At 44.9% G+C, this 15,428-nt stretch overlaps 1 protein-coding gene across 1 annotated transcript; it reads right to left on the minus strand.

The window, feature by feature from the left end:
• Window positions 1-2,330: 2,330 nt before the first annotated feature.
• On the minus strand, window positions 2,331-14,528 carry LOC146182051 (uncharacterized). Its single transcript, XM_084575594.1, has 5 exons — window positions 14,407-14,528; window positions 14,219-14,338; window positions 6,478-6,585; window positions 5,729-5,904; window positions 2,331-2,715 (listed from the first exon to the last, which is right to left on the minus strand). Exons 1-5 carry the CDS (start codon window positions 14,408-14,410, stop codon window positions 2,635-2,637), a joined length of 489 nt encoding a protein of 162 aa, XP_084431720.1. The 5' UTR covers window positions 14,411-14,528; the 3' UTR covers window positions 2,331-2,634.
• Between the last annotated feature and the right edge of the window lie 900 nt (window positions 14,529-15,428).

A 15,428-nucleotide genomic window follows, 5' to 3' on the forward strand; every position in this document is an offset into this window, starting at 1 on the left:
ATGGCCACCTGTCAGCATTTTAAACAGCGATTTCGGCTAAAAGTTGTCTCTGAATGCAGCCTAAACGGTGTCTCGGCTCAGTGGGAAGCTCATTGAGAAAACGGAATCATGCTGCGCCGCGTACCTGGCCGCAAAAGCCACGATGCCGCATCTTTTAGCATATTATAGCAGGAGAATTCTAGGATTTTGTGACGACACCACAATACTCCAGATGTCCTGAGCTCCGCCTTTCTGATTCGACAGATTACTCTGCTACATCTTGGCGGCACCGGCTCTGGGCTTCGTGGACTGTTCGTTTACGATCATGTTTGGCAAGTATCGTAATCGCCTTAAGGGTTTAAAAATTCTTGATCTTCCCCTTTCGGACCGTATTAAGGTGGAATGGTGGTTTTAGAGGCGGTTGCCGACATGTAGTTAATATTTGTGAAAACTTTATTTGGTTCGGAATTTGTGCCGCTTCAAGAGCGAATGTTCAAGGTATACAGTATCCCGTGTTCTTGCGAGTAGAAAACGCTTTTTGCAAAAAGATAACTTCATCCTCCGCGTAGGCGGCTAAATATATATCATGACCAGCCTTACAGTGTCACGCTTCGTTCGGGCAATGACATTTTTGAGACCGTTCGCAAACGTGAAGGCAGCGATCGGATGGCGGCAGAGTGTGATGGAAACAGTTGCTACCTTTCCATGGCTTAATGCACCTGGTCATTTTGAGGGCGAACCATGTACGGCTCACATCCAAGAGCATAACTGTTGTGAACCGCTTTGAACCAATGTGGAACTTGAAGCTCGGGTCTCAAGTCAGGTGAATGTCATATATTACCACGTCGTTAACGCGGTCAGAATTTTTATATCCATACGGAAGCCAACTGTGCGCTTACATACAGTGCGAAGTGATAATGCAATGGTATCAGTCTGCATGAAATATTATCGACAATCGGTTGGATAAGGCCCACTGGAAGCGAAAGCCAATTTCAGACGAGGTACAAGGAATTTAATGTATGAAGCTTGTAGGTTAAACCTACCACGTTGTTTAACGCTAGCTTTTCAAAAGATGACTATGAAAGTCACGACGATCTTCATCCTTCTCTTCAAAGTACAGTCTTTGTCAAAAGTGTAGAGCCCAAGGGGTCTGGTTCTGAGCCACTTCATGCGGCTTGTAATGGATCTCCAGTGCTTCATATTATCTTTACGGTAAGAAGATTTTTCGCCCTACCCTCTCCTATGGGAAGGACCTCTACCAATGCTAAATCAGCGCCACTATACGGCTTGGAAGCAGACCCCCCCGGGCTCCTCACTTTTGGCAAAGGTTGTACAATAGCGGTGCTAGGAAACCAAGTTATGACGTCGTTGGTTTGGAGGCATTCCGGGTTCCTGTTGCCGCCTTCTTCCACATGCTGCCATACGTCCTCCAATGCCGTCAACCCAGTTCGCAGCGTACAACTTCCGTGGCGTTGCTTTTAATGCGAAAGAACTATATAGCGCATCGGCAAATAAACCGGGCATCGTCCAAAATCTCCGTGACGTCATAGCTACAAGACCTCGCGCAGGAAAAAAAAAAAGCTAGGCACGCAATGCAGGCTTATACGGCTTGGGAACGGGCCCGTTTGTATGCATGTCATGTGTCAATAAACCTTGAAAGAAACTCCCCAATGAGACATTCATGATTTCGCATTCACTGCAAGTGAGTATAGACTCCTAAGTGCCCTTGTAAATTTTATTTCTCCTAGCACATAGTGTTTTTTTTTTGTTTTTTTTTTTTCGTCGAAAATGTACCGCATCTCTAGACGGCGTCGTCATCTGCCTTCCTACCAGTCGCTATGCTCTACGGACAAGCTTGAGCGTCACTGCGGCTTTACTCAGCGATAACCTTATCATTCTAAATACGAGCGAGAGAAAAAAAAAAGATTTTGCAAGCTTTATCTGCAGCTTTCATACACTCGACCCCTTGGACCCTTCTAAACCTCTTCAGCTGTTCTTTCAACAGGGCACTGAGAGCTTTCACTTGATTCGGCGGGCATTAAAAGTTCACATGAATCCACACGTTAGTCAGCTTGCGAATCGTACCCCGCGACGTTGTGAGCCGAAAGCCGCCATCATCTCGTGTGGCGATCATGAGACGCCTGTGGTCTGCACCTCTGTCCGGTAAGAGATCCTTGTTTTCGCCGATATCATCAGCATTACCCTATATGCCCTTGCTGATCTGTCCGCTTCCCTACCATGTATATCTATGACAGGGTAGATTGCATTAACTATATCTGCACGAAGGTTGCTAACACATCCTTAATCGAGACAGTTCTAGGCGATATTTTTGGTTGTCTGTAGAACAAGCATAGAAAGAACCGTGTCAAAAAGATACGATCTAATTTATTGTTGATGACTTTGTTAATCGCTGGCAAAGCAAAAAGTGAATTTTGAAATGCGATAGGGGGTTAATAAACAGGATGTCAATAAGATCGAAGTCCTTCTGCGCAGTTAGCAGTGTGTAGAATGATTAGCAAAGGAAGTCTTAACGTGTCCTCGAGAAAAGAAGCTATCGAAAGCTAGCTGCACGCCTTGAATTCAGAGGTTTCCACTGGAGTCTTGAAGCAGGTTCCTGTGCCCATTTCTTGAGCACCCTACGTGAAACAACTCCATTCACTCAATGGTCATCTTGGTCTGTCCGCAGGCGAACACATTTGGCCCATCGCTGACTTGCAACCGATAGGTGAGTTCTCCCTGTTATAAAGAAAGAGCAAATGTCACGTCATCTCAAATTAAGTGCTCACACATATTACTGGTTCACAAACAGAAAGGTGTGGTTTAGGCTAACCAGGCTTAGGTTGCAAAAATGTGCCCAAGTTAGCCGCGCGTTAGGGTCTCAAGTTGCTCTTTCCGCACGGTTAACTGAACCACGCCTCTTTATTAGCATAATCATCGTAGGTTAGATCAAAGGGCTCGCCCGATCCTCCTGTTAGCCCTATCTAGCGGCAGAATGGCCACCCTGTTTAGGTGGGCGCAATTAATCTGGAAACCTCCACTGTGAAATACCTCACAACTCACATGCCACACCACACCACACCACACCACACCACACCACACCACACCACACCATACCACACCATACCATACCATACCATACCATACCATACCATACCATACCATACCATACCATACCATACCATACCATACCATACCATACCATACCATACCATACGTAAAATAAAATAGCTTACTACACCGTACCGTACCGCAGCGTACTGTATATATGCGTTACACGCAGGGCCAAACTTAACTAGGCCACTCTTTCACAGCGAAAGGTTCGGAAAGTTTGCTGAACCCCGCAATCCTGGCGTACTACACACAATGCGGAACGTACAAATGTAAATATGTAGCACGTTTCGGCTGCTCACAAAGTAATATCATATCCCCTGAGTATTACATAACCCAGCCCAACCTATTTCTCAAAACAAAACCAAAGAGTAGGCTGAAAATATGAAGAAGACGTGCTGTAAGATCAGACACTGCAAAAGCTGAATCTGGCCTATAAAATAACCTATATTGCAAAGGCGTGTCGGTTCCCCAGCAGGTGCGTGATGCAAAGGCTTCAAATTTCGCGATTATTTACCGCGGTACCCGAGAACGAGATGTGCATATTTAACATTGTTAAACAATATTGCTGTTGCTATATTATAAACGAATAACTTTTCTCCCTCTCTCTTCTTTTTTTTTCTGCAGTTCTATACAACAGGACCAATGAGGACAGTGCTGGAAGTTTCCAACCTTTCGTTAGACGTACATATGTACGTCTATCAGTATCATGGCGCCACAGATTTACACAGTATTTCTTTCTTTTCTATGTAATTTATACACCCCTTTTAGAACCGAGTATTCTCAATGTTTTCAGCGTTAGTCAAAGTACATTTCCCAAGTCAGGGTACTGTGCTTTGAATGTGCACACAAAAAAATTGAACCTGAGGCTCCAACAGCATTTTTTTTCTGCAATTCTTCACCTGAGCTACGGTGTTATGTGCCGTAAGACACCACTGCGCCTTATGGCCCAGTCGCAAAGGTGTCTTACGGCGCATAATTAGTTAAACAGAATAGGCTTTCAAATAAAAATTACGCATACTCTCAAGATGAAGGTCGGGAAGCCTTTGTTAATTATATGGCCTCTGAGAGCGAGAAACAGGCTTAGATAAAGTATATGTAGTGGTTTTGTTACAATAAAACGAAACAAAATGAAAGAAACCTTAGCATTCTGAAGGTCAGCTGGACATTTTTGGTCTCTACAACCAACGCAGTATTTGTTGCAGTGCACCGCGAGATTAGTGCCAGACTTGTCCGATATTGCCATAGCGTGCTCTCGCGGTGCACTGCAACAAAGACTGCATTAGTTGTAGCGACCAAAAATGAAAGAAATGGCAGCGAACTTCTACGGCTGCTCATATCTTAATTAGGCACTTTACTTGTGAGGGGCGGAAGTGCAGGCCCGGCTGATGTATCAAGCAAGAGTCACTTCTATTTGTTTTATTATTTTGGGAAAATAAATAATTTCCATAACAACAAACAAGCCCAGCTTTCTTTGATGCCTTTTATTGGAAAGGGAAATATGCATTATTCTACGATAATGTTCCCGTTATGAACGTACTGATCGAAATTGTCTAACCTTCCAACCCAAGCAAGATCTGGCTTCCAAAAATTGCCCTGCGCTCTCGCGGAGTAGCTAAGACACTGTCAAGCGTAGTTAAAAGCAATTAAATTTTTAGGACTAAATTGAGAATAACTGCGGCAACTCCGGAATATTGTAATGTGCTTTATGAGCGTATACGTTAAAGAACTTCACGTGGTCGAAATTTCCGGAGGCCTCCACTGTGACGTCTTGATAGCCTGAGTCGCTTTAGGATGATAAACCCTATAAAGCAAATAAACCAAGCATATTAATGAGACTGCCTGTTCTTGCTAAGTGTTGCATAATCTCGCTTTTTAAAGTTTGTCCTACGCTCATGCTGAGCAGTTAAGGCTGTCATAGGAAACTGCTGGGACGCATTTTAGACTATACTTGGCTGAAAACTGCAAGCGTCCAGAGAAAGGATTTGTGGATGTGATGGTTATGGTATAATATTACGACATGCTAAGGAAAATTGCGCTCATAAACAATTTTGAGTGAAAATATGAGCTTTGTTTAAAATTTTTGGACAGTGAAAGAGACAGAGGAGAAAACTGGGAGGCGATACAGAGACAGCGTGGAGAACGAGAAAGGATAGGGGAGAAGATACACACAGCTGTGTGCAAAGCGAGTGCAGTAGAGTAGTTTAAACAGGCCACGTTTGCCGAAAATTCAGGAATCGTTTCTTGAAAACGGGACTAACTGGCAGCTGAATAAATATGCTTCCTGACCATAAGTAACTATTATCGTGTAGAAATCATGTGTATTTTTATAAACGCCCTTTGCGCCTTGCACGGTATTCAGCAATTAGCTATTACAAGTGGCTCTTTCTAAATGTGGCATCTAATGTTTTGCACACGTGATGATTCAACAACATTTGCATCTACCCTATACGCTTTATATAATGCGTCATTTATGAGGCCTTGAGATGTACAAATTATTAAAATAAATGTGTGTTGTAATGTACACGGGATCTTAGGAGGATATTCGACATCCCAACTATACGCCCTCTGTTGATCCAGTCGAACCTTATGGTAATACTCTCCTTAATCGATGCCGATAAGAGTTTGGAGAGGCACTTACGGGTGAGAACATCTGCGAGAGCGTGAGTTTCACCGATCCTTGAAAGACCTCGCCTTTCGTCACGTTGCAGGGCACGTCCAAGAAGATGCAGCTGACCGAGTTTACCATGTTGATATGGGTGTTTTCCGACGCATACTGCTTTGCCGTGGTCACGTGGATGGTGTTGGAATCGCTGGCTGCATAAGGACATGCCGGAGAACCATGAGTTAGCTTAATCTTGAATGCCTGCCAAATCTTTGCTGCTTTATAACGGACACAAGCGGCTGCGAAATAATCCACGCATTATTGGGGAAACTGAACGCCGCTATAGTTGTATAATGTCCTTAAACACCATTTTGGCATTAGCATATTATATGATATCGTCTTATAATGCTAGTTCCTATACTACCTATACAATATTTAGTGTATTGGATACTACTAACACTATAGTAAGCCCTGGATAGTGAGTATTACTGGCTGTTATTGGATGAATAGTTATCAGATGCCATTGATCTTAGCATACTCTAAAATATGCTGATATTACATAGCAGAATAGGTATCGGACACTACTGACTCTTGCAGACTGGAGGACACTACTGACTCTTGCAGACTGGAGGACACTACTGACTCTTGCAGACTGGAGGACACTACTGATTCTTGCAGACTGGAGGACACTACTGATTCTTGCAGACTGGAGGACACTACTGACTCTTGCACACTGGAGGTCGCTCTGGTATACGGGGGACTATTGACCTAGGTTGGGTACTCACTGGCTTCCACGGAGAAGGTAACATTGTAGCGCTCATCCCTCTTGATTACACACGGGTCGCTTTCGCATGGATTAATGGTAACGCTCTTGAAGCTGGGGTAGTCTTCACCTGGGCGGGGAAAAAGGCACGTGTGAGAAGAACCGCCCTGCCCGAGAGACCGCGGTGTTCAGGGAAGTCTACCTCTGACAACCCGTGCTTCATACTCAGAGTGGCTCGAATTTGTTTTCATTACACGTCCATCCCCCGTGCATAGGTTTCGGACCAGTGCTGCAGCAACTGCTCTACACAGGTCATTGAGCTCGAGATGACATGTGGCTGCGATGAATTTGTCAATATTTCGCTCAGCAGAGTACGTTGCGAAACGTTTCCACGAAGCTTCACATCAGTAAAAAAAAAAAAAAAAGAAAAAAAAAAGAAAGAAACTCACGCTATGATTACAGGAACGGTGTATAGTATCTGGACTGATCCTAGTCAGATAATCGGAGTATAAGTCGAGAGGACTCTTTGTTACTACAGCAGCTGAAAAGCCCTGGTACCTATTTAGGTATAATGTTGAAATCACGTGTACAGGTTCCCGGTATTACAGTTTTTCATGACATTGCTTTCAGCTGACTGCGGCATTGAATTGTACTGTCCATGAGCGCGTATGAATAAGTTACCGAAAGATAAATTTTAAGGGACCCACTGATAAATAGCTCACTGTCCATGTTATATCTGCGCATCCATCTACTAACCTTCACGAGTTGGCAGCGTGATGTGCAGAATTTTACTCATGATTTCGTAACCATGAGGATTATATTCCCGATACGTATACATGGTATATATTGATGAAGGGAGGGAACAGCCGCTGAGGAAAAGATAAGGAACGCTTTTCATTTTGTTAGTGTGAAGTATTAAATAACTTTGGTGATAATTGACTACAAAGTAGAAGAAAGAACCACCGCATTCCGTCGGTGGGATCCGAACCCACAACCTCCGAATTTCGTGCGAAGTTCAGACTGAGGTATACAGTGACGGCTGGTCAATCTTGCACTTTCTTAGGTATTTCTAGAACACTGTAGTGTAACCTATCCTTAAGAGTGTTCGCTAGCGCCACCCTTCTCCACGGCGGCGGATGTGGAACGTCCTGCGTTAGCGAGTGCGTCACGTAGAACGTGAGCTAGTGGGCAGAGTGACAGCTGTGTGATAACCCCTTAATACTGTACCTATAAAGTCAAGGCTGCCAGATTCGAACCCTCGTTAAGCTATAATCAGCAAAAAAGTGCAGAGAAAACGAGGGGCTTCGTTGTGACATGCGTGAAAAAGAAGCGAGCAGCCACTCACACAAAGTACTGTGCTCCGTTGTGTGCACACGTACGTGTCACGCAGCTGCACATATCAGGTTTGAATGGACAATACGTAGAAGAAAATTCCCGCAAGTTGAGATGGAGAACCGTCGCTGAAGAAAGAGCATACCGACGGCTACCCAGGGAGCTCAGGGAGCTCTGGCGGAGGAGGAGAAGCAGGCCGAGAGAGCTTCATACGTTAATGCCACCTATTCTCGGCAATTAATGCATTTAAGATGTCTCGAAAATTTTTAATGTTGCAAGGTATTCTCGACCTACTTTTTGTACTTCATGATCTTGCAATAAACGGGTGGTTTTGTGTTCCTTGCCGTCATCCTTGCAGTCGGGTGGGACGTGCGGTGGTTAGGCGCCGCAACGCGCTATAAAAGATTGTTGAACGCCCTTTAAACCTGCTAAACAATGGCTCACACTTGCACTTCTGACAGTGCAGGGGTAAATTTGACCCCTTCCCATTTTCTATGAACTTCTCATGTTTCCTTATTCCATCATAGATACATCTTCCAGTATGTCCTATATATACTTTACCGCAGGTCAGACTGGAAGATGTATCAATGATAGAATAAGCTGGAACATGAGAAGTCCATAGAAAATGGGAATGGGTCAAACTTACTCCTGCACTGTCAGAAGTGCAAGTGTGAGCCATTGTTTAGCAGGCTTAATATTTTAGGGAAGAGTCGGGATAAGATGGCGCGCGAAATTTTAGAGGCGTTCTGGATACAGAAGAAAGAAGACATATGTGTTAGTGAAGCCTCGCTGAGTTTACATAGGAAAGAATTTACTTTTATTGAGAAATGTTCTTGAGTAATGGAAAGAATTGAGTTTATTATCGAGCCTAAAGCTGCTATTCTTAGACACCTCTCGTGTATTGTGGCCATGTTTGTTTATTGATCCTTCTTTCCCTCAAGTACATGTACTTCTCATTCTCATGTGCTTCGTTGCTTCGTAGACATGCTGGGCAGGTTAGTTTTTTTTTCTTTACATAGGGACTTCACAAGTGATGTGTTTTGGATGGACATGTCTTACTGCACATATGTGGTGGTGTTTGCTTCTGTGTGACTATGTGGTGGACTTTGTGACTATCCAGCTTGGATGATGGTTGTGGTACACTCGGACGATTGTGGTATAAGCTGCTGGGCAAAGAAGAGGTATGTGGAGATGTACTTGAGTGTATAATTGGTGACTGCCATGCTTGGACGAGGTTTATGTTCTGCGGGGAAGAAAGTGCTACTATCTCCTTGACAAAGAAGAGGAATATGAGAAGATGTACTTGGGTGTAGAAGAGGAGTGGTGGAGAGGAAGTGTGTGTTCAGATCCATATTACAGTTGGTAGTGTGCGCCTGTGTTGTGTTTCTTCGCATGTGATTGTGTTTGTTGCGCCACATTTCTGGGTACTATGCAGCACCAACTTGTCCCTCAAGCTGTTATTTTGAGCAGGGATGAAGAACATCTTTCAAGTAGAGGGCATGCCTTACTCGGCCAGCGGAACTGCGAGCTCATTGCCGGGGTTGGAGAGCAGGAGCGAGGGCACCGCGCCCTGTGATACGCTGCTTTTCGACAGCCGTGAAAACAATGTCCCACAGTGCATTTCTGTAACAGTAGGCTTTAGAAGGAAATACCTGCTGAACTTTTTTTTTTTTTTGAGGGGGAGGGGGGTGCTAGCATGAACAGCTTTGGAAAACAGGTGTTCGTTCGTTTACGTAACGCGTCCTCGAAGGGTGTCAACAGCCAGAGTTTAGTCCAGTTGTCACAGTTCTGACCCGCCATTACTCACCTGTATATGAGCAGTAGAAAATAAAAGTTCTATGAAATCGAGTGCATTGGGAGATTATGAGGATGTCACCTCCTGTTTCTCAGCAGCGGGTGGCTTAGGAGGCAACTGAAATACCGTGTGAGAGACAGGAAATATCTATAGCGTCAAAACAACTGGTTCTGAAGTAAAATGAAAATGAAACAAAAGAAGAAAGGTTGTTTGGCATGAATTTTTTTTCGGGGAAGTGTTGCGCAAGTGACTGCGGCAGCCGCCGTCGCATAGATGGGATGCAGTCGCTCGCATCGAAAACTCAGAGGGGAAAAACAACGTAAAAACAACATCAATGGCTGCTTAAACTACAATTTTCGCATCAGGCTGGCTGTACACAGATAGCATAAGGTTTGTATGCGTGTTTTCACATATACAGGGTTTCATAATCAGAACATGGCATCGTACCCAAAAATCCTTTTCGCATATTAAAAAAAGCAGTAAAGAACAGCAACAACGTATCACTTGTCAAAATGACGTTGAATGCAATGGAGTGAAATCGTTGATTGTGTAAAATGAAATATTTGGGTAATGTTTCGGATGGTCTCTGAAAGCTCTTTCACTTCTGTCAACTCGCTCTGTGAGGTATAGGAGACACGCCCGAAGAGATTCGTACAACAGGTGTGCGGCGTGGCGCCCTCCTATGCTCGGTTTCGCGCATCGCTTCCGCTGTCTGCATATAACAGCGTTGAACTGGGCGATGCGCGTACGGCGCGAAAGAATGCGATGAACGGAATGCGTGGTATTCTGCACATTCACTGCAACCAAGCGTCCGCCTGGGCGATCTGAGGGTACATTTGCCAACTGCGAATATGCATTGATAAATCTGCCTTGCCTTAGTTGTCGCTAGGCGAACGAGTGCACCGCAACGCCGCATTCATGTTCTAGATGGCGTTATCGCACAGCGATCTGGGCGTCACAGCTCACCAGCGCACAATAAGCTGTACTTTTACTCATTGTGCACGGCAAATAAAACACAACCTGCTGTCGCAATCACTTGCTGAAGCCCGAATTCCCTGCAGGGCACGGCGTAAGGATTGAGAGCTCAAAAAAGCACGAAATCTAAACTTATCGCAACGAAAAAAACGAAAAGGCTGATGGACTAAAAGCACGCAGTAGAATAGTAATGCTTAGCACAATTTTCTTCAACAAGACTGATTGATGTATTCCATGTGTTTTGTCATGGAGGTGAACATTTCCGTGCCTAACTCAGTGGCATTAACGGCAGCCCAAAGGAATTCCTGGGTTATTTTATGAAGCTGTTTTCGGGACAAGATTGCTTTCATAACTGCTTATATTTTCAATGGGATTGGTGCCCGCTCCTTTTGCTAGCCACGGAAAGACAAGGCTCTTAAGCAATACTTCCGTGGCGGGCACATTACGAATGAATGGAGGAAAATTAGGTTGACAATATAACAATCCATCCAAGCATAAGGCAGGACAACACGCACGATGACAATACAGTATATTCAGGCAGTGAACCAATGGTTCAACCAAGCTACCCCGCCGGGGTGGCGCAGTGGTTACGGCGCTCGACTACTGTTCCCAAGGACGCGGGATCGAATCCCGGCCTCGGCGGCCACTTTTCGATGGAGGCGAAAAGCAAGGCGCCCGTGTGCTGTGCGATGTCAGTGCACGTTAAAGAACCCCAGGTGGTCTAAATTTCCGGAGTCCTCCACTACGGCGTCTCTCATAGCCTGAGTTGCTTTGGGACGTTAAACCCCACAAACCAACCAACCAACCATGTAGGAGGCCCAATTGTCATAGGTTGTGATGGCTCGGCACACATTGACGAAAGGGCTCCCGCTGAGGCTTATTCACTAAAGCAGGTGAGATCAATCACGAAATAGAAAAATTCCAGCCGGCGTTTAGGCGCTCTGAAATTCTATAAGACGCAGAGCCAGTCGTAGCTCTAAATTATTTAGTTTTTACTTTTAGGTAAGTAATTGTCTCGCAATACAAGGTCTAGTCAAGGAGGTCATATAATTTTTATATCCTCCTTGGGTCTAGTTGTAACGATATCATGGACTATTTTTAAGGTGAAAACCTTTCTAGGCTCACGGTGAAAAACTCGTGTCCGCGAGATGTGTCCGCCAGACGTCGCAGTAGGTTCTGACGTCGACATGATTTCCGCGGCCAGGACGTCACAATAGGTTCTGACGCCATCATAATTTTCTCGTTCGGCTAGTTACTTGCAGTCACTATAAGGGGACACGTATAAGGCCACGTGTCAGTTCAGTCTCGCAGGTAGAGGAGGGTAGCCCTGAAATGCCATTGTCGCCAACAAAGAAACCAAAGAAAAAAAAGGAATGAAATTGTAACAAGTACTCAAGAAAAGATGAAGGAAATGCTTTTGACATTAAGCTCTTAAAAGAAGCTAAGGGCACTCGTGTAAGTTTGTGTCTTTTATTTGTTGTAGGGGGGGGGAGCATGAGCTCGAAATTCACCTCGAGCCATTGTTCAAAGTGTGCAGGAACAGACAGCCAGCCAAGCTAAATGGAGAACAGCATTGCAAATTTAGACGCCAAAAGTAACCTCACGTCACGTTCTAATAACTATATTAAGTTTATTCCACCCAGTAAATCAGTAAAAGGAGTGTTACTTTCAGCCCCGGCTTTTATTCTTAAAATTTTACATTACTTTTTCCCAACCAGTACTAACTCTAGTAACTAGTATTAACAATTTAAGGCCCACATGAGGAGTACTAGTAAAATTCAGGAGGTTTAACCATAGGGAAACCTGTTTATAACGAACGAAAACACCCACCGCGGTGACTTACTAGTTAAGAAGCTCTGCTACTGAACCTGACTTGTTCGGATTTGCTCCGCATCGATGTTTTTTTTTTTTTTTTTTAATTTTTCTGGTGTGAAAACCCCGTGCCTGACTAGTTAAATAACCATCAATACGACTACATCTAAGTTTGACCTAGCAAGGCCTTCAACGTCATTTCATCCCCGTTCAGAGGCTTATTTGGAGAAGAAGTAGAAGACGAGGTGATGGCAAGCGGTCTCCATGTTGTTTCTGCAATTCTGCTCTAGGGATTATCTTGTCGAGCCTGTCGGCACGCGATATTCGCACCATGAGTTTCAATGCGACCAAAGAAAGGATCTTCTGCCGTCCTTTTGATGTAGTATAATTACCGGGAACCAATGCAGCACGCACAGGCGGAGCGCTATTGCCAACCATCTTTATTTTTTCTACAAATTTTTATTTTATTGACGCGCATATATAAACTCACTGGCTGGAAAGGCATTTAAGCATTGTGTTCCTGATTACAAGATTACGGCGCGGTTTCCACAGGCTAGAAATGCTTATCTATAGCCCGTGTCAGGACCGACGCTTGTAAAGGGCACGTAATGAGATAACGAGAACAAATTTCAGCATGACGACGGTGACTATTCAGTGTCGATTTGTCCGCCAACAGCTGTGACATACTGGCGTTGGCCACGAATCCTCGGACTTGCGGGCAAACGCTTGACTGCGCTAACTGTGGCCCTTTGATCGTCAGACAAATTATTTTTTTTTTTTTGAGAAAATAACTTTCCACCACCAGTAACACGGTGGGGAAAACTGCGCTATCTGCTGTCCGCATTTCTTTTCATCGTGATAGCACGTTTTAGCTCTACTCCCGGCTGCTGTTGCCCTCTCGGGTCGGCACTGCGTTTTACATCACTCATCTGACGTGCTCAACAACGCGAAATAGAATTAGGCGCCATGACGCAAAATATTAAATACGAAGTGCTTTGTCTTTGCATGTCACATGAAGTTGCTGTGAAACGCAATTTTAACGTCATCTTTGCGACATCTGCGACATAGAAATAGCCGTATGCTACCACGGATACGACCGAAGTGTGAAGAGAGCATTCGGGATTGTGTATGTGTGTGCGGCTACTACAATCACTCAGTACGCCTATGCGCGTATAAGAACACGTATTTTCCAGTAACTTGAAAACACACATAGGTGCTATAGTTGATTTGCTACCCGCTGTGTCGATTGCGACGCGACGTATACTACCTTATTCTGGCGCCATAGTTTGCATGTCATAAGTGGTTCGTAATTTCCCGGCAAACTCATTCAATAAATTTTGGTTACTTGACCATGTGATAACAATTAATGAACTGGCCACTCCTCCAACCGATGCGTGAAAGGAGTTGTGGAAACACTGACCTTAAGGAACGGCCTAGCCGATACAAGCGCCCGGTTTGGAAAAAAATGGCCTCCGAGCAACTGTACGCAGTCTTCACCATTACATGGCATGATGATATTGGACGAATATCAGCTAAAAGAGGGGCTCCGAAAAGATTATTGCTCTGATTTCATCACAATGAATAGAAATATATGCGCTACTTCTTTAGCTATAGTGCTTTTTTTATCTTTTTAGGGAAACCACGTTTATGCACACGCTTAAGGCATGCATTCTAAAGCAACAGTTGTAAAGGTAAACCAATTTCTCAACATAAAATAATGCTTCTAGTCGCAGCCCTTAGCGCAAGATGACTATACACCGGTAACGAGGACTGCGTCTACGATTCCAGTCTCTGAAAGTAAAATGCTCTCGATATGAAAAAAGAAAGCCTCGCCATTTCACAGGCTTACCTTCGCATTTGTCCAAAGTGACGGCCTGCTGAGCCATAGCGCACGTGGCTACGAGCAGAAGTAGCAGAGCTGAGCCGGTCATCTCGCAACGATGCATCCTTGCTGACGTTCGCAACAAACCTGCAATACACGCGGACTTCGATGGAGAACCGTTTCCCAGACTACCAATCTGTGGCTGAGGCCCCTACTCATATAGCGCACCAGGCCGCTTGTCTCCCCCGGTATAGGTTAGCCGTGGAGGACACAGCTGCGTTTCCAGGTATTGTCCAATGCGGATGAGTGTATACCTTTAACGCGACCGCCGGTCTCTATCACGCTGACTGTGTCGCTATCGTTGTGCTGCCGGGGAAAGGGAAGCGAGGAAAAAGCGCTGCGACAGCAGCACCTTCGAAGGAGGGCGAGGGTGTCGAGGTGAGGGGTATAGACATGGGAAAAGGGGGAGGTATTAGTTTGTCTTTGGGCGTGCTTTTGCGATAGTTTCCGTCGGATAAGAACTGAATCTCGGCCGTGGTCCCGGTTTTTGTTTACCATCCGCTCGGTTTGTGCAGCGGCTGTTGTAACGCGAGTCGAGCACGTTGCGCAGTTTATTTAGGAGATCAAATCCGCTAATGCAGCTAAAGCGAGACGACTATGCGTCGCCACGTAGTGCGTCACCGTACGATGGCTCGCTATACCGGTACAGGTACTCTGGTGAGCTGTGTGCAAGTGTATATGCAGATGCTGGGTAGATGTGTGCTTGTGACGGACGCGTGTCTGCTTGCCGGGCGATTGTGCTTGTGCACCCGTGTGACATATATTTTTCCTTTCTTTCCTCTCTTTACCTTTCCCCGCGCAGCGATGTGAGTCAGAGCTCATCCGCTCGAACAGGTGCGCAGCACGTGGATCGTTTGTCCGAACTGCGGATGCCGATTACATGAGCATTGCACGCCTCTGTGGCATTGAGAACGCATTAGGTTTCAGAGCCATATACGTATACTTTAGGCCTTATACCCATCCGCCTATTTGTCGAGAAAAGAAGAGGTGCACGATATATGTAATGTCAAAGTTTATTAACTATTAAATAGAAATTAGCTAACTTTTAGTTATAAAACTCGGGAACAAAGCGTCAGCGCAGGATTTGTGCATCGTCTTAAAAAGAGTTGAATGACAGACCAACCAAAGGTAACATGACAAACCAACTCTTCGAACATCTACCGTGATAAAGTTGACT

The sequence above is a fragment of the Amblyomma maculatum genome, chromosome 8 (assembly GCF_055883805.1).
Source record: "Amblyomma maculatum isolate TAMU_Amacu chromosome 8, ASM5588380v1, whole genome shotgun sequence".
Classification (NCBI taxonomy): Eukaryota; Metazoa; Arthropoda; class Arachnida; order Ixodida; family Ixodidae; genus Amblyomma; species Amblyomma maculatum.

Coding starts and splice junctions, on each gene's coding strand:
- LOC146182051 (XM_084575594.1), bottom strand. Junction 6,586..14,218: donor CACTTTGGACAAATGCGAAG/GTAAGCCTGTGA, acceptor TTCCCCGCCCAG/GTGAAGACTACCCCAGCTTC. Junction 5,905..6,477: donor TACCTTCTCCGTGGAAGCCA/GTGAGTACCCAA, acceptor GTCCTTATGCAG/CCAGCGATTCCAACACCATC.